Source organism: Eutrema salsugineum, unplaced genomic scaffold (genome assembly GCF_000478725.1).
Source record: "Eutrema salsugineum unplaced genomic scaffold, Eutsalg1_0 scaffold_20, whole genome shotgun sequence".
Taxonomy (NCBI): Eukaryota; Viridiplantae; Streptophyta; class Magnoliopsida; order Brassicales; family Brassicaceae; genus Eutrema; species Eutrema salsugineum.
In genome coordinates this window covers 2,570,880-2,592,008 of record NW_006256828.1, presented here as the reverse complement: position 1 = coordinate 2,592,008, position 21,129 = coordinate 2,570,880, and the positions used below count along the sequence as shown (strand labels likewise).

At 38.3% G+C, this 21,129-nt stretch overlaps 7 protein-coding genes across 8 annotated transcripts in view; 4 read left to right on the top strand and 3 right to left on the bottom strand.

The window, feature by feature from the left end:
- LOC18015999 overlaps positions 1-683 on the top strand; it is a 5,243-nt gene extending 4,560 nt beyond the window's left edge. The window contains exons 5-6 of the mRNA XM_006398461.2: positions 187-267; positions 372-683. Of these exons, the coding sequence (XP_006398524.2) occupies positions 187-267; positions 372-683 (393 nt within the window). The remainder of the gene's footprint in view (positions 1-186; positions 268-371) is intronic.
- Positions 684-1,171: 488 nt separating this feature from the next.
- LOC112086447 lies at positions 1,172-3,301 on the bottom strand. Its single transcript, XM_024155372.1, has 5 exons — positions 3,254-3,301; positions 2,742-3,212; positions 2,311-2,509; positions 1,716-2,260; positions 1,172-1,633 (listed from the first exon to the last, which is right to left on the bottom strand). The coding sequence occupies exons 1-5, from the start codon at positions 3,299-3,301 to the stop codon at positions 1,172-1,174; spliced, it is 1,725 nt and encodes a 574-aa protein (XP_024011140.1).
- Positions 3,302-5,304: 2,003 nt separating this feature from the next.
- LOC112086405 lies at positions 5,305-5,903 on the bottom strand. The gene has a single exon (XM_024155315.1). The coding sequence runs from the start codon at positions 5,735-5,737 to the stop codon at positions 5,489-5,491; it is 249 nt and encodes an 82-aa protein (XP_024011083.1). The 5' UTR covers positions 5,738-5,903; the 3' UTR covers positions 5,305-5,488.
- Positions 5,904-7,428: 1,525 nt separating this feature from the next.
- LOC18016000 (nicotinate-nucleotide pyrophosphorylase [carboxylating], chloroplastic) lies at positions 7,429-9,762 on the top strand. Its single transcript, XM_024155254.1, has 9 exons — positions 7,429-7,505; positions 7,642-7,787; positions 7,875-8,008; positions 8,126-8,272; positions 8,595-8,678; positions 8,804-8,956; positions 9,033-9,209; positions 9,302-9,369; positions 9,451-9,762. The coding sequence occupies exons 1-9, from the start codon at positions 7,456-7,458 to the stop codon at positions 9,545-9,547; spliced, it is 1,056 nt and encodes a 351-aa protein (XP_024011022.1). The 5' UTR covers positions 7,429-7,455; the 3' UTR covers positions 9,548-9,762.
- On the bottom strand, positions 9,624-11,074 carry LOC18015998 (uncharacterized protein At1g66480). Its single transcript, XM_006398460.2, has 3 exons — positions 10,774-11,074; positions 10,225-10,659; positions 9,624-9,899 (listed from the first exon to the last, which is right to left on the bottom strand). Exons 1-3 carry the CDS (start codon positions 10,948-10,950, stop codon positions 9,843-9,845), a joined length of 669 nt encoding a protein of 222 aa, XP_006398523.1. The 5' UTR covers positions 10,951-11,074; the 3' UTR covers positions 9,624-9,842.
- A 2,997-nt stretch (positions 11,075-14,071) lies between these two features.
- Positions 14,072-16,814, top strand: LOC18015997 (actin-interacting protein 1-1). The gene is made up of 6 exons (XM_006398458.2): positions 14,072-14,646; positions 14,881-15,042; positions 15,154-15,340; positions 15,418-15,843; positions 15,928-16,341; positions 16,435-16,814. The coding sequence occupies exons 1-6, from the start codon at positions 14,255-14,257 to the stop codon at positions 16,690-16,692; spliced, it is 1,839 nt and encodes a 612-aa protein (XP_006398521.1). The 5' UTR covers positions 14,072-14,254; the 3' UTR covers positions 16,693-16,814.
- A 173-nt stretch (positions 16,815-16,987) lies between these two features.
- Positions 16,988-21,027, top strand: LOC18015996 (ABC transporter G family member 7). 2 transcript variants are annotated; one of them, XM_006398456.2, is made up of 12 exons: positions 16,988-17,382; positions 17,525-17,715; positions 17,797-17,947; positions 18,044-18,176; positions 18,261-18,462; positions 18,564-18,840; positions 19,162-19,293; positions 19,417-19,637; positions 19,831-20,043; positions 20,130-20,214; positions 20,307-20,613; positions 20,813-21,027. In XM_006398456.2, exons 1-12 carry the CDS (start codon positions 17,104-17,106, stop codon positions 20,821-20,823), a joined length of 2,202 nt encoding a protein of 733 aa, XP_006398519.1. In that variant the 5' UTR covers positions 16,988-17,103; the 3' UTR covers positions 20,824-21,027. The 2 variants fall into 2 exon arrangements, with proteins under 2 accessions (XP_006398519.1, XP_006398520.1); XM_006398457.2 differs by having other exon boundaries at positions 20,810-21,027.
- The last annotated feature ends 102 nt before the right edge of the window (positions 21,028-21,129 follow it).

Genomic DNA, 21,129 nt, shown 5'->3' with positions numbered 1-21,129 from the left:
ATTTGATAGACTTATCTGCCAACTTCCTTTGTTTGTTCATATAATTGTTTCCATAATTTCTGGTAAATTGCGCCAATGTCGATAAGCTACAGTGAGAGTTCGTCGGAAGGGCTTGAAATGGACATGAGTTAGGCTTACGCAGAAGCAAATTATGGAATTCCCCGACGATGTTTTGTTTGTGGAAAGGCACCCATCCTTGAAGCATCAGGTGTTCGGACGGGGACACCGGGACGAAAGTACTACACATGTCCAGACTGGTACAAGGAGGTAAGATGACTACTTTGTGTTGATTGTTTTGGTTGATTGTTTTGGTTGATTGTTTCTTTATATCTTTACTTTATTCTGTGTAGGAGAATCGAGCCCATATCTAGAAATGGTGGGACGAGGCTATTACAGAAGAATGCGACATCATGAAGGGAAAACTTGAGGTGCAGAGTGAGAAGGTCGAAAGGGTTGCCAGACTCCAAGCTTTTGATCCTCGTTTAGAGGCTCGATTGGAACATATGCAAACGTGGATGGCGCCCAATGGCGAGATACACGACATGGGCCAAGTGATGGACAAGGTAAGCCAGCTTGGAACAGAAGTGGGTCGCCTGAAGGAGCTATACGGCAACCAGGGTGGAGGGTATTTGACTCTTGCCGTGCTTGTTGTCTTTGCTGCGATTTCATATTTCTTCAAGTAGAAGAGATATAGTTATGGGAGGTTATGTATGGTAACTTATGTACCATATATGGTAGACTTATGTTTTTGATATATGGTAGACTTATGTACCATATGTATTTTGTATTCGCTATGGTAGACTTATGTACCATTAATGGTAGACTTATGTATTCACTATGGTAGACTTATGTACCAGAGTTAATGGTAGACTTATGTACAATTAATGGTAAACTTATGTACCATTAATGGTAGACTTGTGTACTATGTATGGTAGACTTATTTACCATTATGTATCTTATATGGTAGACTTATGTATCATATATGGTGGTTATATCACGTTGCATAGAACTGCTTACATGATTAAAGTTTCTCAACATGATCATTACACAAATATAGGCTTCGTCAGAAGCTAAGTAAAAGACTTTCAACTACAATAAATATGTTTATTACATATGGGGTTTATTAAAGTAAAAGAGTGCAAAGTACATTAATTACACTGACCACACACGATCAAGATTGGCATGTCGCACGATTATGTCCGCCTTGGCCACATTTGGAACACTTGTGCTCTTTCCTTGGACGTTTCTTCTGCATTGCTATTTCTAAAGCACTTTTCATTCGTGATTTTTTTGGCCTACCAGGTGGTTTACGAACAAAAGGAGGCTTACAGACTTTGTTAGCCACTTCTTCAGGTACAGGTAAAGCGACATCTCTTGGCATTACCGTCCCCGCGTATGCCGACGAAAGGTATGACCTACGGTAGTAAGGGTGGGCTAAACTGATAAAGGAAATTTTTTTTGCTTCCGCTGCAGCAAGGGCATGGACGCACGGTATTTTATCGATGTCAAACCGTCGGCAAGTACATGTTTTCCTTTCCAAATTGACAACATGTAAGGATGAGACACCGGTGACCTGTGCAAGATGGTCGTCGATTTCTTGCACTGCTAGTTGCTTTGCTCCTTCGACCCTTTCCTGTACACAAAATATGTAATTAAGTCTATCGTATTAACAAATAAATCTACCAAACTGTAGAATATGTCTACCAAAACTATACCCGTAGCAATTTCTCAACACCAGTAGTAAGCTCGGTCTCCATATCATTTGCAGCTCGGCGCCTTTTGGCAAACCACCTAGTCAAAAGCGATCTAATCTCCTCCAATAGTGTCACAATTGGGTAACTTCTAACCTTTGAAAGGACCTTATTTAAAGACTGTAAGTAGTCATATAGTCCTCGGTTACACCCCTGAATCTGTGCCATTAAGACATTGAAATCTGAAAGCCTATATGTTGTTGCTGCTTTCTTGACAAGGCGAAAAGCTTCCCCACCTTTATATTTGACCAATATATTCTTGTGCAAATGATACGTGCAAATACCACGCGAAGCAAGAGGGTAAATTTTTGTTATAGCTTTCCCAATAGATCTATGTCTATCTGAAATCATGGCAAGTCCTTCATCATCAGGTATAACTCGATGTAGTTGTGCAAAGAACCATTCCCACGATTCATCATTCTCAGTATCAACGATACCAAAAGCAATTGGGAATATATTAAAATTTCCGTCTTGCGTTGTGGCAATGAGTAGTGTACCTTTGTATTTACCTGTTAAGAAGGTACCATCAACCACCACTACTTTCCGCATAAATGGAAACCCATGAATGCTCGACTAAAGGCATGGAACATAAACTTGAACTTGTCTTCCGAATCCACTTCGAGCTTGATGAGTGTTCCTGGATTAGCTCGTCTAATCATGTATAAGTAGGATGGAAGGTCCTCGTAACTGTCCTCTGAACTCCCAGTCGCTAGTTCGCGTGCATACTTCAATACACGATAAGCTTTCCAATACTCCACCTATACATCATACACGATTAGTCTATCTACCAAACCACTGGCTACAAATCTACCTAACTATTAATAACAAATCTACCAAGAAAAAAATCTACCAAACTATTGGAAACAAATCTACCTAACTATTGAAAACAAATCTACCTAACTATTGGAAACAAATCTACCATATGTTAAATAAATCTACCTAACTACACATCAAATCTACCAAACTAAGCTTACAATATGTAACCCTTACCTTGATTCCATATCGTTTGGTTAGCGCATCAGAAACGTGATTTGGGGTAACTGTATTACCTACTCCACCTACAAAATCCTTATAAAGCCGTCCTAATATCTCAGGAGTTGCTTGTCGGGCACGTGAAGAACGCATCGTGATAGAACAGGTGTGCAAACCGTAGTATGTTTTGACATAGAACTGTCTTCCATCTCCAACCGTCAAAGCTCGAACACTCCATTTACATCCACCGACCCAACACCTAACCGTCAATAGCGTGGGCGTTGAGTGTCCCACGTCGAAGTCCATTTTATTGGCAACCGCGTAGATCTTCAATCTCGTCTCGAACTCCTCTTTTGTGTCATAACATTGACCTACAGCTAACTCTACAGACTTCATTTCAAGCTCCACAGAATCATCTATTCTGGAGAAACCTCGTTTCTTTGGTGGCAGGTTTTGCATATCTTCTTCTTCTTCTTCATCTTCTGATTTCTTCCCACACAAATCGTAGTCTTCATCACTAGAACTCGCACCATCCGGATCTTCGCAATTGTCGTACCTTTCTTCTTCATCATCGTCATTATCTTCCTCATCTTCTTCAAATTCATCGTCTTCATTCTCTTCATCTACGAATGATTTACATCTTTTGCCGCTAACCTCAACACCATTTGCTATCTTAGATTAATTCAACGCCTTTTCAGTAATCTCAATGCATAGACGGATCGTCTCGTTTTCAAAGTGACGGAGAAACCCAGCAAATTGTCGAGTATTTCCTACAAATACTGGTGGTGTATCTTTGGGTAGCTTTTGCATGTATTTCTTCGACAGCATATAGCTGAATTATAGGTCAGATCGGCGCTGATCCAATCGAAATTCTTCATAAACAATTTGTAATAAATCCCCAAACCCGATTTCCCGATCAACAGCTACAACTCGACTTCCTTTGCTCTTATCAACCAAGAAAACATACCGACTATTCTGAAATTCCCATTTCCCACAAACTAAAAATATATCCACCATGCAAGAAGAAGACATGATAGAAAAATGACAAATACAGGAAAGAAACCCAAAAACAGGTAAAGAGAGACAATCAGCGACGAACATAATGGCGGCGGCTACCCTAGAAGTAGTTGGTTGCGGTGGTTGGAACCCGAAAATTCATTAATAACTGCTGGATAAAAACGTCATTTCAAATCAATAAGTCTACCTTTATGAGATTAAATATGTCTACCAATTTTGTAATATGTCTATCAACATTTCATTATGTCTACCAACATCGAACCTCGCTACTGATTTAAATGTCTACTATATTATCAAATAAATCTATTTTCCACATATAAGTCTACCATCCCCAAATATATCTATTACATAGTTTCGTATGTCTATCACATATCAATACTCGCTAAGGGAATTTTAAGTCTACCATTAAGACAACAAGTCTACCACCTAGAAAATAAGTCTACCACAAAGAAAATAAGTCTACTTTTTCAAAACAAATATTTACATCTACTATGCGTACAACAAATCTATCACGAAAAAACTTTTTATTTTGTAGTAGATTTATTTTTATTAGAAATAAGTCTATTTTCTTGTCTACTAAGTCTACTATGAAAGTTAATAAGTCTACCGATTTCGGTCAACCACATCTTATGAAGTCAACTCAACAACAATATATCTACCAACTTGAAAATAAATTTACTATACAACAAAACAAGTCTACCAACACATTCAAATATCTATCAAGAATTTTAAATCTACCTTTCTAGAAAACTAAATCTATCACTATAAGTCTATCAACATCTAAACAAATCTATTTTTCGGAATATTAAGTCTACCAACTTTTATTAAGTCTATCGACATTTTTTAAAATCTACCAAAACATATAAGTCTACCATTCATATTGATAGATTTATTTCTCGGTAGTCCAATTTATCGGCTGACGTGGAAATAATTTAATAATGGCATTTTTGTAAATACGTTTTTTCTCACCAAAGCTTCCTAAGAGTAAAATCGGGTTTTTTTAAAAAGGAAGGTTATTCTGTTAATTTTGAGAATGTAAGGTTGTTATACTAATTTCAGTTATTTTAAAGGTCACAATAGCAATCCTCCCTATAATTTTTTTAAAATGGAAGACATTGATCGTCATGGCAGCTACAAGAAGTATTTGGATACGTAAGAAAAAAGTTATGATTTATGTTTAACTAATGTGCATACCACATGTACGTACGTTTTCACACTTGGTTGAATTTTTGTTTTTAAAAACGGTATGATGTGCATATCCGTTGCTAAATTCACATGGCAAAATTCCATTAGATGACCAAGAATAATGATTGACGCATCTACAACGAAACAGTAAGATAATCAGATTAGCAACAACGACATAGCTAATTCTTTAATGCAATTTCGTCACATTTCTTTAATGCTATGTACATAGCATGTCGCTTTATCATATAACGACTAATTATTTCATTCGCGAAGGAAATGAAATATATCTATATATAGGTCCTCAAATTATTATTCAAAGTGTTTCTATAAGTATTTTGTTTTCTTCATATTTTCAATGTCAAGTTATTCTACGAGGTAGTTAATCAATGATCAAGTTACCAATTCTATAACACAAAAATGGTTTCAATTTATGTCCAAAACATACTTTACGTACGACTCTTTCGATTTTGAATGAGTCGGATCAAACAACTATACGGATACATACATATGAAAAAAAGAAAGAATAAAAATATGGTCGATCATGGCCAATGAAGGTGGCATGATCAAGGGCAAGCAACATAACTTTGAGAAGAATAACCATCCGAATGAGAAAGAGGGCTTAGTCTATGGTGGCATTGAGAAGGTTGTGAAGGAGGAACTGGACCTCGTTGGAGCTTGTTCTGCAAGGAAAACTCTCTTCCGATAGCTTCTTTGTTCATCCTCCATATCGCCAGCCTCGCCGCCGAGGTTCCTCTTGATCCGACCAATGCTATAAAATACATCACTATAATGAACTTCCACATGATCCTCATGAGATGATACAAAACCTCGGACTTGTGGGTCAGATGTATATAGTACCGTGGGGGGGGAGATCAAAGCTAAGTTGCGTTAGCGGTTGATTACAATGAAGCTTGAATTAGCTTTAAAAGGGAAATTCTGAAAATGAGAGAAGAAAGCTTTGATGGAAGCCTTTATAGATAAGATATATGGAGAGGGAGAGATAATGGTTTGATTTGAATGCTGTCTGATATTTATAGTGGAATTTTCAAATCAAACGAAGTAGATAGGTTGGTTCTTCTAATGTTCAAGTCTTTGACTAATTCCTTACTTGTTACTTATTAGTTGTTTTATGTACGTTTCATGTTGAACTTTGTTGTGTGTCTTCTTAACTTTAGCAGCCTATGTAGAACAATTTATTTATTTTATTAAAATTCACGCACACAATAATATACACATATACCTAGAATAGCGTAAATGGTTTTTTTTTTTTTTGGTCGCCACCATTTTGTTTCTCTCGTTTTCATAATTTTGGGATATATTTTAAAATAGGAATTTACTAGCAGTCAATCTAAAAGAAAATGCAGTTGAGATATGTGGAATAGTACAGTAGTACATGAAATACTTAACGGGAAATAGATTAAAAAATCGAATCATTAATAAGAATTGTTTTTTTTTGGGTTGAAAAAATTACTTCAGGCCGAAAAAAAAAACATGTTCTCGACCAAAAAAAAAGATTTAGGCAAATGGCCAAGACTGCTCTAACTGTTTTTTGTTTACTTTTGCAAGAGATTGGTCTACCTTAGACTTTCAAAGGAGAATTAGATATTTATCGGATTTTGACCAGTTAATTGCTTCAATAACTCTTTTCATTTCTATTTAGCAAGTACTATTTAAGTAGCATTCTATTTTTTTTGTTTAGTACGTTTGAGTTGACAGATACTTGAGTGGATTTGCTTTGTTTAACATTATCATATGTGTTAGCAATTTTACTTCATGAGTTGACAAACTCATTTTATTATAAATGCTTTTTGAATGCCTAAAATCGTTGGTCGACACTGTTCCTCACGTTTTTAAATTGAAATATCATTTAGTTTAAACAGACTGGAAATTTAAATGTTCTTGGAAGTTTTTTAAAAAACATTCACACAGTTTAAGAATTAAAGTATTAACAAATGCTTGGAAACTGTAAAACATTAATGTTTTATATATCATCACCTGTTTTTAGTAATGAAAATATGTTTCTAGTTTTTTAACAAGTTTTTGCTAATGTGAACTTTAAATCATGATATCAAACTCTGATCTCAACATCTCAAATACTAATTTCTGTTATAAGTTTCGTGGGACCACATGAACTAGTTAGTTCAGATAAATGATCTTTTTATGTCATGTCATGATTCTGATCCCAACCCTTCAAAAGATGAAGATAAAATAACAAATGAAACAGAAAATGAAATAGAAGAAAATTAATTTATCTAAAAGTGACAAGGTTTAAAAGATCTAACATTTTCGACCAAAAAAAGAAAAAAATGAAGAGAGAATTCTGTAGGGAAAAAAAAAACAACAAGAAGATGAAACACAATCTGTTTAAATAACAGAAGAAACAGAAGTCTAATTAAAATGGGCTTGGTTTCGATAAAAAGGCCCAATTCGTTTTTTGTTCAGCCAACAATTGTAAAGATCATCCCCTTCGGACCAATTATATTCACAGAATTGCCAACAGGACCGAGAAACAGACTTCAGTCAGTCTACAATGATCTCTGTCTCTCGATTGCTGTCGCCTCAATTCTACGCAATTCAAAGGTTTATCCGAGGAAACCCAATTTCAGTTTCTCTCTCTTTTGGTTTGATTCATTACTATAATAGTTGCTAAACTAAATCCCTATTGTCGTTGAACTTTGTTTTTTGGTTTAAATGTTATCGTTGATCTTTGTTTCAGGAGCTTCGTGAAAATGTCTGCTTACGCCGCTCAAACGGCCAGAGGAGTTTCACACGGGTCCATGGCGATAAAGCCTCCTTCACATCCTACTTACGATTTGAAAGCTGTTATCAAACTAGCCTTAGCTGAAGATGCTGGTGACACAGGTTCTCTCTTCACTTCTTAAGTGTCAAAAAGTTGCGATTTTTATTTGCAATTTGTGAAATTGAGCTGGTGAATTGATTGGAGTGTAGGAGATGTAACGTGTATGGCTACGATACCGTTTGACATGGAAGTGGAAGCTTATTTCTTGGCGAAGGAAGATGGGATTGTTGCTGGAATAGCTCTTGCTGAGATGATTTTTGAACAAGTTGATCCCTCATTGAAGGTTTGATTCTATTTTAAATCTGTAGTCATTAAGCAAATCCTTGGAGGGATTTGTTTTGTTTGTATCTTTTGTTTTTTGGTTTGGTTAAATGATGTTTACTAATATGTTGAATCTCAGGTTGAATGGATGCGAAAGGATGGAGATTACGTTCATAAAGGATTAAAATTTGGAAAAGTATCAGGGAATGCACATAAGATTGTTGTTGCTGAAAGAGTTGTGCTCAACTTTATGCAGAGGATGAGTGGAATTGCGACCCTTACCAAGGTTTTCTTTTTAACCGCTATAGTTTCTCAAGCATTGTCAAGTGATTGGTGTGGATACATTCACATAAACTTAGTGATGATCAAAATCTCACATATCTGAATGTAAACGTTTATTGGCTTACTGAATGGTTTATGGTAATTCGTCGATATCCGTTCGTTCTTTGGTTTTAATAGCGCAGTTTAGTTCTCAACATTAGTAGTGAATCGTGTTCATCTAATTGGTTATATAGTGTTTTTTGTTTCTTTGTAAATTCAATGGAGGTTCGTGATTCTCTTTGTTTTTTCTCAATGGAGGTTTTTGCTGATGAGTTTGTTTTGTGTAGTTAATGGCAGATGCTGCATACCCTGCATGTATACTGGAGACAAGAAAAACTGCTCCTGGTTTGCGGTTGGTAGACAAATGGGCGGTTCGTTCTCCATTTCTTCCTCGCACTTCCTTTTAAATGGATACATTTGCCACAATTTTTTTAATCTCTTCTTCAAGATTCTGAGATTATAATATCTTGATGCACCTGAAGTTTTCTTACTTAAGGTGGTGATTGGTGGAGGGAAGAATCACAGGATGGGATTATTTGACATGGTGATGATAAAAGATAACCACATTTCAGCTGCAGGGGGTATTGTAGATGCCATTAAATCTGTAGACGAATATCTAAAGCAAAAGGGTCTCGAGATGGATGTGGAGGTAAAATCTAAAGCTTTCTAAATCCTTAGCGGCTGCAACTTAACAAGTTCTAATCACTATCTATCTCTTCTTGAAGGTGGAGACGCGGACGCTTGAGGAAGTGAAGGAAGTGTTGGAGTATGTTAGTGGATCCAAGACTCGGTTGACTAGAATAATGCTGGACAATATGGTTGTACCGTTAGAGAATGGAGACGTTGATGTCACGATGCTTAAAGATGCTGTAGAGCTAATAAACGGGAGATTCGAGACAGAGGTGCGTGTGTGTGTGTGTGTGTTAGATAGAAGAAAGATGAGATTTTTCTTCAGTGAAACTCTCTAATGGAAGACACTAATTTCATGATGCAGGCTTCGGGCAATGTTACAATTGAGACAGTACACAAGATCGGACAGAGTGGAGTTACATTCATTAGCAGGTTTCTTCCAAAACTGTTTTTATACAACAAGTTCTTGTTTTTTCGTCAAATGAAAACTGAAAGATATATGTATTAATGCAGTGGAGCTCTGACACATTCGGTTAAAGCATTGGACATATCTCTGAAGATCGATACAGAGTTGGCTCTAAAGGTCGGAAGAAGGACAAAACGAGCGTAGAAGTTAGAGAAACAGAGCATCATCTATCTTCCTCGTATCTTTACTTTTTCCTTCCCCGGGAAACAGAGAATCAATAAGGTGAGATAAAGGAGAAGAGAGACATTGATGAATCTGACTACAAATAACCGTTCTTTATTCTGTAGAAAATAAACTAAACTCTGGCTACATAGCGAGTGGAAACATGGATGAATATACACAATAACTCTCTCTCAAACTCTCTGCGTTTTTATGTACAAAGAAATGCAGAAACGTTGGGAAGTGATGTATACACATACACATATATTTTGGTTCCACTTCAAGCGACGGTGATCTCGCTCCCTCCTTCTCTTTCAGCCATGAAACTCACTCGTTTCTGCATATCAAAATTTCAACGTTGTTATCTCAAGAATATCAAGCGATGTTTTTTTTTTGGAAATAATATAAAATCTTTATGTTTAAACATGCAAAAGAGTGTAAAAGTGTAAAAGCGTAAAAAGCAGCATGCAAAATTTGACCCCAGCAATGATATCTCTATCTGCTCCAATTTTTCCAATAAAGAGTCAATTGTTTTCAACATATCATATTATTGAATTCAAAACTTTATGCCATTCCCTAATAGTGACGATTTAATAATTGTATTTGCCTATTTTACTACACACAAAAAAAAAACAAACAAAAACAGAGAAAACTTTACTCACCAGACGGGATTTGACTCCTTTCGTGGCGGCGGCTGAGGGTTTGGCGGTGGTGGCAGCGAGCTCGTCTCCTCCATGACCACCAAGTCGGAGCGTGTTTCGACGCGCTTCCTCGTGCCTCTGTTTGTCCATAAAGAGAGCAGCGATCTTCTGAGTGGCCTCTGCCTCGGTGGCTCCTTCCTTAATGAGTCTTTGAAGCTCCGCCTTGGGAATCCTCAGCTTCACCCTCACGGCTCCTCCTTCTTTCTCCTCCGTCGTCCATCCTCCTGCAGGTTTTAGTATGGATAGATCGGAGGACGATCTCCGAGCAAGCATGAGGTTCTCAAGCCTCTCCTTTGCACTCATCTGAATTCCCGATCTTACCCTTCTTGGTGGACACTCCTTCACCGGCTCGTCCACCACAAAGTAGAGCCGGTTCGCTTCTAACCTCTGCTTCGCCTGCCGTCAACAAAAATCAAATGCCTCAATTTTTTTGTATTCCTTTTGAATTTGTAACCGTCAAAACATAGGAACATACTAAAATGGAGATTGATAAATGTGTTAAAAGGTTACCTCAAGTGGCTTTGCTCGGGCACCGTAGTGCTTGACGGATTCGGAGTCTAATAAAACGTGGCCGGGAGGAAAGTCTTTCAGGACTTCCTCCGCCGTCACCGGAGTTTTCAGTTTAAAAGTCTCGCCGTCTATTTTCATGATTTTGGTCGTTTTCTTGCCGCCTAAACTGTTACCCATCTTTTTTTTTTTATTAATTTCTCTGACAAGAAAAAAAAAAAAAGATTGGATCTTTGAAGGCGGTGAGGGTGTTGCTCGTTGGGGTTTTAAATGATGGGGTTTGCAGACATGTGCTCATGGCCATGGGTAAGATTATAGATACACGTATAAAAGGAGGTCTTTTATTAATATTTCGTAAAATTCATACTAAATGGACAAAAACCTTTGACTATGTCGACCGAATTTCAGGACATATAGCTTATTTTTATTGAAAATTTTCAATTCTGTTACTATTTAGCTTGAAATTTCCAAGTAGAATACTCTCTAATTGTGTGGTTGTTCCGAAAGAAAAAATATTCTACTTGTGTGAATCACTTGTAACTACTACAGATTATAAATACTATTAATTCAAGAGAGAATTAATACATGCATGTTCTTATTCGAATTTTTAATGCCTAAACTGAAGTTGTTGAATATTGTAATAGAAATTAAGTAATTGCCTCAATGAATAACTGGAGGGTGTAAGGTGTTGACATTAATCAATTTTCTTTTGCATGTAAGCATCGATTAATCGGAGATTTGAAGGTAATGGCAAATGGAGACGTCTTTTCTGAGGAAGATTTCAAGGGACATGTAGGAGTCATGATCGAGATAAAATGATCGTTTAGTTTATACCACACCAAAGAAACAACATAATACTTTAGTATTACAGTATATGATAATTACATAAAAATTATTTCGTTGTGTTTTTTTGGTCAAAATATGTCGTTCTATTATTTACGGATAAAACATTAATACAGTAGATTTTTAGTGAAAATGTTATATGTGCTTACTTTTTTCCACGTTTCACAAATAAATTAAATACCACCAACTTACAATTTTAAAAATGTGAGGTTGAATGACAATAATATTCAAGTGTCCACAGGATTATTTTTCTGATAACTGATCAGTTATTCTGCTGAATTAAGTGAACGCCGACGGAGAGATTATGTTTCGATGGCCAAATGGATTAAATATTGTAATTCTATTTTAACGAAAAGTTGATCCCTTACCTAAAATAATAAGGAAATTCTCACAAATAAAAAGAAACAATCTCACTATCACCACCACTTGATTAAATTAATTGTATGATTTAAACATCCTATATATTAATACAATACGTCAAACTATAACTAAATATTTTTGTGTATTTTACAATAAACTCATGTCTACGTAATGCGCAGATGAATCACCAGATTAGATTTAATAACAAACAGTGCTAACTTTTCGGAAAATGGATTTTAGGTTGAAAAACACAGGACTTTGTAAGCAATTTTGAACTTGACAACATCATGCGGTCCAACTCTTCAAGTCTTGTGGACCATATTGATGAATTGAATTGTTTGATAGGTACGCATGCATATTGATTGGTACTACTAAGGTTAATGGGTGGGTAATTACCAATAATCATTGTCTTTTGCTTTAAATTATTCACTCGATGGATAGTACTTTACGTTGATCACGGAAACAAAAAGGTGTATGATTAAGGAAATGACTTGTTACTCCCCTTTTTCATCCATTTTTCCTATTTTAGCCGTACCTTTTTATTGATGAGATCTGGGATTGTACTTGTCGGGTACATCTACAAATTAAACACACTTATACTTCGTTCACTCCTGTCTAATTTTCTTAATTATGGTCCACTAACGAGATAACTAAAAGTTGAAAAGTTATACAATTGCAGTGGACCTAATTTCAAGTGTCGATTAATACTTACAGAGCTGAGAAAAAAGTCCAAAATGATGGTCTGCTTTGCAACTTTGAAAGCTCATTAATGACATAACAGCTGACAAAAACATTTCCACATACTATTCATATATATCCATACATCATTTATTACTATTAAATGAAAAAGTTTGTTGGGTCTCTAAATCAAGTTGCCAATCCCTACTACTAAAACTAAATGGTCAGCCGGCAACAAGTAGCTGAATCAATATTTTTATAGTTTTATAAGGATCCATTTTGGCAAAATCAAAGGATTACCTGAACTTGTGATTACTTACAATAGTGTGAATATACATACAATAAGCACAATCTATTTGAAACAAAAAACGTGTGTAGATAAATGTTGATTACAAGTTACAACAAGTCAAGGGATAAGAAATGTTCAAAGAACGTGGTAAGACCATGCAGTTAAGTTAACAAGTACGTAACGTAAGCACATTTAATTGTGATATCTGCCTTGCAAAGCATGGGCCCTTTATATTTGTAACTTTTACGCTCACAGTATCATCATTTCCTGCGAAGTTGCCTACCTCGTCCCCGTATAACGAATAAATATTTGAATGTTGGTGGTCAATATTGGTCATCGATATATAGGTTATGGAACAGAGATACTTACATTTTATTTATAAATACAGTATTGGCACACAATTTATTCATTAGCAGTAGAAAGATTCTTTATTGGCTTCTGGATGATACGTTCATCGTGGTTCAAATTAAGCAGCTAGATCAATACACATCATCAACACACACACGTGCTTTACCGATATTAATAAAAATCAAATTTGTTTTTTAGCCGAAAAAAGTCTATATTTTTAATTTTCAAATATTAGAAGAAATATCCCGAAAAGAAAAGAAAACTGAATTTCCTATGAATAGCAAAGCCATAACTCACTCACAGCAACCATCTGTAATTAATCTGTTTACAAAATAATCAGAAGATTAGTGTCAATTGTGATGTAAAGATTTTCATAGATATATATATGGTTGCACCGGTTATGGTTGAGGGAGGCAAGCGGGGACAAAGAAACCGACTTCATAAATTTGTGACTGGAATTTTTCCACGTCTGAAACTTGTCTCAAAAATATTAAACGCCTAGGAAAAATATCTCTAACAATTAAGAGAATTATGTTACAGGTACATTAGCTGAAAAGACCAAGGAACATAATAAGGAAACTAAAGGATAAAAAATACACACACAGGAACCTTAAGTCTCAAGACTCTCAACTGTCAACTAATAAAATTCAGCTCCAGCAGAAACAAAATAGCTTTGGGCTATGGCCCAACAATATCCATTATCCAGTAGCCAGTCTCAAAATTCATTTTTTATTTCTATGGGAAAATGGAAAAAAAATAATAACATGAAGGAGAAGTCCAAAACTAAAAATGGAAAAAACGGAATTGGTTCTGCTGAGTTAAAATTAGCAATGTTCATGAAGACTAGTTCAAAATCCTGAATTTCCGGCAATTTTCCGTCTAAACTCACCTCTGAAGAAGAAGAAGAAGAAGAAGAAGAAATGAAACACTCCTTCTCTCTCTATCATTCTGCACAGGAATTCGAAGATGGCGAAACTCGTCGAGACGTTTCCTTGCGTTCCCTCCACAGAACGAGGCCGGGGCATTTTGATCTCCGGCGACCCCAAATCCGACTCCATTCTCTACTGTAATGGCCGCTCCGTCTTGATTCGGAGCCTCCGGCGACCCCAAGACGTAGAAGTCTACGGAGAACATGGCTATGCTGCTACCGTGGCACGCTACTCTCCCAACGGGGAGTGGATCGCTTCCGCTGATGTATCCGGTACGGTTCGAGTTTGGGGAACGCACAACGGGTTCGTTCTTAAGAACGAGTTCAGGGTCCTTGCTGGTCGGATCGATGATCTTCAATGGTCCTCCGATGGGCTTCGGATTGTCGCTTCCGGCGATGGTAAAGGGAAATCGCTTGTTCGAGCCTTCGCGTGAGTTCTCCTCCACTTCTTCTTCTTTATTCACTACTCGATTCCCTGAGGAAAAAAATCCACGATGATTTGCTGATTAATACTTCTTTCTTTTGTTTGCGATTTTGCGTTTCCTTGAAAATTTTGCTAACTAGTTAAGTCTTAGCTTTGATCATTTCCATGACGAATTCCACAATCTAGGCTTGATGAATTTGCGTTTGTGATCTGATACATCCGTGTCCATTATGTATATAGATGGGACTCTGGCAATACAATGGGAGATTTTGATGGACATTCTCGTAGAGTTCTGAGTTGTGCCTTTAAACCAACGAGACCTTTTCGAATCGCCACATGTGGGGAAGATTTCTTAGTCAACTTTTATGATGGACCACCTTTTAAGTTTCACTCTTCTCACAGGCAAGTTTTATTTCTGCTCAATGATATGTCTCTGGATCTGCTGAGCTATAAACAGAAATCACAGTTTGTTTTTTAGATGTTTCTTGACTCTCAGATTTTCTCATTTCACAGGGAGCATTCCAACTTTGTCAACTGCATCAGATATTCACCTGATGGTAGTAAATTCATCACCGTAAGCTCGGATAAAAAGGGCATGATTTACGATGGCAAGACTGGAGATAAAATTGGAGAACTGGCCTCAGAAGATGGTCACAAAGGCAGCATCTACGCTGTTAGCTGGAGCCCCGACAGCAAACGGGTAATGTTAGGATATCAACGTGTGCCAAACTCTGCGCATTCTTGCAATGTTACTGACATTGATGAGTGTTTTTGTAGGTGCTCACTGTTTCTGCTGATAAGTCTGCTAAGGTATGGGAGGTGTCTGAAGACGGAACTGTTGGTTCTGTAATAAAGACATTGACGTTTACGGAATCTGGTGGAGCAGAAGACATGCTTGTGGGATGTCTTTGGCAGAACGATCATCTCATTACAGTGTCTCTTGGCGGTACCATGTCGTTGTTCTCTGCAGATGATATGGATAAGCCTCCGTTGCTGTTATCTGGACATATAAAGAACGTCACTTCTTTGGCTGTTCTTGGGGCAAACCAGAAGACGATTCTGTCTTGTAGCTATGACGGTCTTATAGTCAAATGGTTAAAAGGGGTTGGTTACAGTTGCAAGTTACAGATGAAAGATAACACCAAAATCAAGCGATTAGCGGCTACTGAATCTGGCATTCTCTTATCTGGATTTGACAACAAGGTAAAGTTTCTGATATCAAAACACTTTCCCGATGGTATTTGGATAGTGTGTACATCACATTATGACTTATACAATTACTTACAGGTCTGGAGAATTCCTTTAACCGACAACGAATTCGGAGCTGCAGATCATATTGACATCGGCCATCAACCTCTGGACATAAGCATAGCCGTCGATTCGCCAGAATACACAACACTAGTCTCGTTTGATACTGGAGTTGTATTGCTCAATGGTCTGAACATTTTGAGCAAGATCGATCTGGGTTTTGCGGTGGCAGCCTCTGTGATCTCACCTGACGGGAGAGAAGCGATAGTAGGAGGACAAGACGGGAAGTTGCACATGTACTCAGTCTCAGTGGATAACAGCCTCAAAGAAGAAGCCGTGCTGGAGAAACACAGAGGTGCTGTGACAGTGATACGCTACTCTCCTGATTCAACTATGTTTGCTTCTGGTGACGCCAACCGCGAAGCTGTTGTCTGGGATCGCGAGACCAAACAGGTGACAAAGATTAGAGGCGTTTTGCTTGCGTGTCTTATCAAATCATATGATAACAAGCTAAAATATAGAAGGGGGCTGTTTTATGTTTTGCAGGTGAAGCTAAACAACATGTTGTTCCACACGGCTCGTATAAACTGTTTGGCATGGTCACCTAACAACACGATGGTAGCCACTGGGTCCATAGACACTTGCGTCATTGTATATGAAGTGGACAAGCCAGCTTCGAGTCGCATGACCGTCAGAAACGCTCATCTCGGTGGAGTTAACGCCGTCGCCTTCGTCGATGAATGTACCGTAGCTAGTTCCGGTGAAGACGCTTCGGTTCGTTTGTGGCATATCGAACCTCAATGACCCAAACCAGACTTGTTATAAGCTCTTTTTTTGGTACCATCCTTTAAAAGTTGTAGTCTCTAAAATTTACCAGTGGCTTGTTTGTATGACTCTATTAAGCAAATGCATACGTATCCAAAATCTAGCGAATCAGTATGGTCTACTCAATTTACAACTAGTGTTGATTATTGGTGACTAGTCATGCTTAGTGATTAGCCTCTCCAGTCCAATGGACTCTAAACGACGTCGACGTGAAGGCAGAAGACTAATTAATATTTAAGGGAAATTTTAAACAACGGTTAATAATTAAGGGGAAGAGATAATGTTTTGGAGCCTTGAGTGGTTCTTACTTGTTACTTTGCTTCGTACGGCTTTGAAGCTTTACTTCACCGGAGCTTCCAAGGAGAAGACGACACACAGGGAACAAAACTTATGGCGCCTTTTGGCGGGAAATCTTTAATCGACGCTGTTTCTGGAATCGGAGGGAATGGAGTCGGCCGGCTTCTGGCCGCGGTGGCCGCCGCTATGTTGGTCCGCGTCTTCTCAGGACCCGGCATCGCCCTCTTACCTGAAAACGAAGCTGACGATGATTTTTCGGAGACGGAAAGAGCTAAAGAGGAAGACGGAGATTCGTCTCCGGGGAAGGTTCGTCCCGTGACAATCCGGTGGAGGAACATCACGTGCTCGCTCTCCGATAAGTCCTCCAAATCGGTGAGGACATTTCTTTGCCTTGCATGTTTCAATTGCGGACAGAAAACGCGATAATCCGTTAAACATAAGTATACGATTATACCATTTCGAAATTGTTTTCTCCTTTAGCCGAATCTGAATTGCTTGATTATGTCACTCTCAGGTGCGGTTTTTGTTGAAAAATGTATCTGGTGAAGCAAAACCTGGGAGGTTGCTAGCGATAATGGGTCCTTCAGGATCTGGGAAAACAACATTGCTCAATGTTCTAGCTGGACAGCTTAGTTCATCACCACGATTGCATTTATCAGGTCTCTTGGAGGTCAACGGGAAACCGAGCTCGAGCAAAGCTTATAAGTATGTCCTATGAGTTATACAAGTCTATATTTGAGTTAAACCTGATCATTGTTTGACTGAATGTTTTTTTTGCTACACCAGGCTTGCGTTTGTGAGACAGGAGGATCTGTTCTTCTCGCAGTTGACTGTGAGGGAAACACTTTCTTTCGCAGCTGAGCTTCAACTTCCGGAGATCTCTTCTACTGAGGAGAGGGATGAGTATGTGAACAACCTCTTGTTCAAACTTGGTCTGGTGAGGTTTCAATTGGTCTCTGAATTCAATGTAACGTGGTGGCAAATTGATATCCTGGAATCTGTTTCTTGATCATGTTTTATGGCTCTCCAAAAGGTCAGCTGTGCAGATTCATGCGTTGGTGATGCAAAAGTTCGTGGGATCAGCGGTGGAGAAAAGAAGCGGCTGTCACTTGCATGTGAATTGATCGCTAGTCCGTCTGTCATATTTGCTGATGAACCCACAACCGGTAGATGCCTACTCTGTCTACTTCTAAACATTAATGGATTGGTTTTAAGTTTTAACGCTGAAGAAAAATTCCTGTGTTCTTCAGGGCTTGACGCCTTCCAGGCTGAACAAGTGATGGAGACGTTGCGAAAACTTGCACAAGATGGACACACTGTGATTTGCTCCATACACCAGCCTAGAGGTTCGGTGTATTCTAAATTCGACGACGTTGTGTTACTTACAGAAGGAGTTTTAGTCTATGCCGGCCCTGCAGGGAAGGAACCTTTGGCATATTTCGGAAACTTCGGGTAGCTTTTTTTGAACATTTCCCCTTATTATATCACATGTCCCGATTAAGTATGTGCTTTGGGATTTACCACTGACAACTGTTCTTCTGATCTTTGAACAGGTTTCTTTGCCCAGAGCACGTAAATCCTGCTGAGTTTCTAGCTGATCTCATATCAGTTGACTATAGCTCTTCGGAGAGTGTTTACTCTTCGCAGAAGAGAGTACATGCTCTTGTTGATGCGTTTTCCCAGCGTTCATCATCCATTCTTTATGCCACTCCCCTCGGCTTAAAAGAAGAAACAAAGAAGAGCATGAGACCTCGCAGAAAAGCTATTGTTGAGAGAAAAGATGGTTGGTGGAGGCAGTTTTTCTTGCTGCTTAAGCGTGCATGGATGCAGGTATCCTTCCTATTTACGAATGATATAATTTTAGAACTCTTTCTATAACATGCTGGGCTTGAACGCCTTCTCTGACTTCCTGAAATATCGACCGACAATTTTATGAAGTAGGATGACATTTACGAATGAAGGAAGACGCTTAAAAGAAAAAGACAAAAGAGAGTCTTTGAATTGTCTCCTTCTGTCATGTGACATTTTCTTGAGCATTTTATGTTCTGAAAATTTCACCCAACTCCGTAGGCATCATATATGGGTCCATGAATGGTAACCATAGTTAACTTGAGCAGTTTATCTGACTGGTTTCTTCACTTGATTCCATAGGCTTCTCGAGATGGGCCAACAAACAAAGTCCGTGCAAGAATGTCTGTTGCATCTGCTCTGATATTTGGATCCGTTTTCTGGAGAATGGGGAAGTCTCAGACGTCAATTCAGGACAGAATGGGTTTGCTTCAGGTCTAACACATTTTGATTTCGCTATCTTCTGTTTTTTTTTTCTTTTTTGTTTTGTGTCGTTAAAGAACTGCAAAGTGTGTGGAGCTTTTTAATATACTAAGAAATGATGTATGTATGCTTCAGGTTGCTGCAATAAACACGGCAATGGCAGCTCTCACAAAAACAGTTGGAGTCTTTCCTAAAGAGCGTGCCATTGTGGATAGAGAACGGTCCAAAGGGTCTTATTCTTTAGGCCCTTACCTGCTCTCCAAAACAATAGCTGAAATTCCCATTGGAGCTGCATTTCCTTTGATATTTGGTGCTGTACTGTATCCCATGGCTCGTCTAAATCCCACTTTGTCTAGGTAATTCCTCAGCTTCCTATCTTTTCATCATTAACTATTCCTGTTTCCCCGAGGTAAATGTTATGCATAAGCCTTAACCTGCATCGCACTGATATGCCATTCTAGAGCTTTCTCAGTGAATTTGACCAACCAATGAACCCAAGTGAGGAATACTCATGACATTAATATCCCTAACAAAGAGATTTCTTGTCAGATTTGGGAAGTTTTGTGGAATAGTGACTGTGGAGTCTTTTGCTGCTTCTGCGATGGGTCTAACAGTTGGGGCTATGGTCCCAAGCACAGAAGCTGCAATGGCTGTGGGACCATCTCTCATGACAGTTTTCATCGTGTTTGGAGGTTACTATGTCAACGCAGACAATACCCCAATCATCTTCCGTTGGATTCCTCGTGCTTCATTAATCAGATGGTGAAATTATCTCATCCCAAATCACTATACAGCGATGATTACCTCGTATATATCTACTCTTTTAACATCCTCTCGTCTTTGTTCAGGGCCTTCCAGGGACTGTGCATCAACGAATTCAGAGGCCTCGAGTTTGATCATCAGAACTCATTTGACGTCCAGACTGGAGAACAGGTAACAACTAGTTTATACCAAACCCCATTGTCCCTGTCTTTTATGTCGTCGGAGGTTAAATGTTTCTGGGATATAATCGATATTTTTTGCAGGCGCTAGAACGTCTCTCGTTTGAAGGAAGCCGGATAAGAGAGACGATAGCAGCTCAAAGCCGGATTCTGATGTTTTGGTATTGCACCACGTACCTTCTACTGGAGAAGAACAAGCCAAAGTATCAGAAGCTTGAGCTTCTTATGGACGATGGAGATACTGAGAATCCAGGAGTGCAGCTGGAGCCGCTGGATGAAGCAGAGGCTGATCAAACGGAGGAGTCTGAAGATGATCTCAAGCAGCCACTTGACGATCAAAGTCAAACATCATCGGATGAGCTCGGCGAAATCCGTCCCTTTGTCCTCGAAGGTTTGTAAAGTTGTAATTACTAATAACCATCTATTGGGGAATTTATATGGCGAATGTTCTCAAAGAAAAATACTAAGAACAATACGGTTAACTAAAGGTGAAAGAAAGTTCTATATATACACAACACATTCGAATGACTTTTTATAGTTAATAAATTGAGCTTTGTGGTGATTATGGATTCATCTCCACTCTCCAGCAGGTAGCAAGTGAGAGTAAGAGGAAGTTGAGTTGCTTTCAGATGTGAATAAAAAGAGTGCTCCTCTAACCACTCTCTGCCTTGAACCCAATGTAAGGCCCATCTTAATTTCATTAGGGTTGTTTTCACTCTTTGAGACTTTGACGTAACGACTTGTGTCATCTCTTGTTTTATCCACAATATAATAATAATAATGAAAACAAAATTTTGAAGAAAAAGTCTATTGCGGTGACTTTCAAATAAATTTGTGAGCGAGGAACCAACATAATATAAATGTCGGGAACATTGAACATTGCCTTAAAACTTCAAAACTCAACAGT

What these genes read in the sequence shown, in the direction of transcription:
- LOC18015998 (XM_006398460.2), bottom strand. Translation starts at nt 10,950, where the DNA reads ATGGGTAACAGTTTAGGCGGCAAGAAAACGACCAAAATCATGAAAATA. An exon ending in CCCGAGCAAAGCCACTTGAG is followed by an intron (nt 10,660 to 10,773) that starts GTAACCTTTTAA and finishes TGTTGACGGCAG; the next exon opens with GCGAAGCAGAGGTTAGAAGC. An exon ending in AAGGAGTCAAATCCCGTCTG is followed by an intron (nt 9,900 to 10,224) that starts GTGAGTAAAGTT and finishes TTTGATATGCAG; the next exon opens with AAACGAGTGAGTTTCATGGC.
- LOC112086447 (XM_024155372.1), bottom strand. Translation starts at nt 3,301, where the DNA reads ATGACGATGATGAAGAAGAAAGGTACGACAATTGCGAAGATCCGGATG. An exon ending in CCAAACGATATGGAATCAAG is followed by an intron (nt 2,510 to 2,741) that starts GTAAGGGTTACA and finishes TATGATGTATAG; the next exon opens with GTGGAGTATTGGAAAGCTTA. An exon ending in CTTTAGTCGAGCATTCATGG is followed by an intron (nt 2,261 to 2,310) that starts GTTTCCATTTAT and finishes CCTTCTTAACAG; the next exon opens with GTAAATACAAAGGTACACTA.
- LOC18016000 (XM_024155254.1), top strand. Translation starts at nt 7,456, where the DNA reads ATGATCTCTGTCTCTCGATTGCTGTCGCCTCAATTCTACGCAATTCAA. An exon ending in CAATTCTACGCAATTCAAAG is followed by an intron (nt 7,506 to 7,641) that starts GTTTATCCGAGG and finishes TCTTTGTTTCAG; the next exon opens with GAGCTTCGTGAAAATGTCTG. An exon ending in GGTTGGTAGACAAATGGGCG is followed by an intron (nt 8,679 to 8,803) that starts GTTCGTTCTCCA and finishes TTCTTACTTAAG; the next exon opens with GTGGTGATTGGTGGAGGGAA.
- LOC18015996 (XM_006398457.2), top strand. Translation starts at nt 17,104, where the DNA reads ATGGCGCCTTTTGGCGGGAAATCTTTAATCGACGCTGTTTCTGGAATC. An exon ending in TGCTGATGAACCCACAACCG is followed by an intron (nt 18,177 to 18,260) that starts GTAGATGCCTAC and finishes TGTGTTCTTCAG; the next exon opens with GGCTTGACGCCTTCCAGGCT. An exon ending in GCATATTTCGGAAACTTCGG is followed by an intron (nt 18,463 to 18,563) that starts GTAGCTTTTTTT and finishes ATCTTTGAACAG; the next exon opens with GTTTCTTTGCCCAGAGCACG.
- LOC112086405 (XM_024155315.1), bottom strand. Translation starts at nt 5,737, where the DNA reads ATGAGGATCATGTGGAAGTTCATTATAGTGATGTATTTTATAGCATTG.
- LOC18015997 (XM_006398458.2), top strand. Translation starts at nt 14,255, where the DNA reads ATGGCGAAACTCGTCGAGACGTTTCCTTGCGTTCCCTCCACAGAACGA. An exon ending in TCGCTTGTTCGAGCCTTCGC is followed by an intron (nt 14,647 to 14,880) that starts GTGAGTTCTCCT and finishes TTATGTATATAG; the next exon opens with ATGGGACTCTGGCAATACAA. An exon ending in AAGTTTCACTCTTCTCACAG is followed by an intron (nt 15,043 to 15,153) that starts GCAAGTTTTATT and finishes CTCATTTCACAG; the next exon opens with GGAGCATTCCAACTTTGTCA.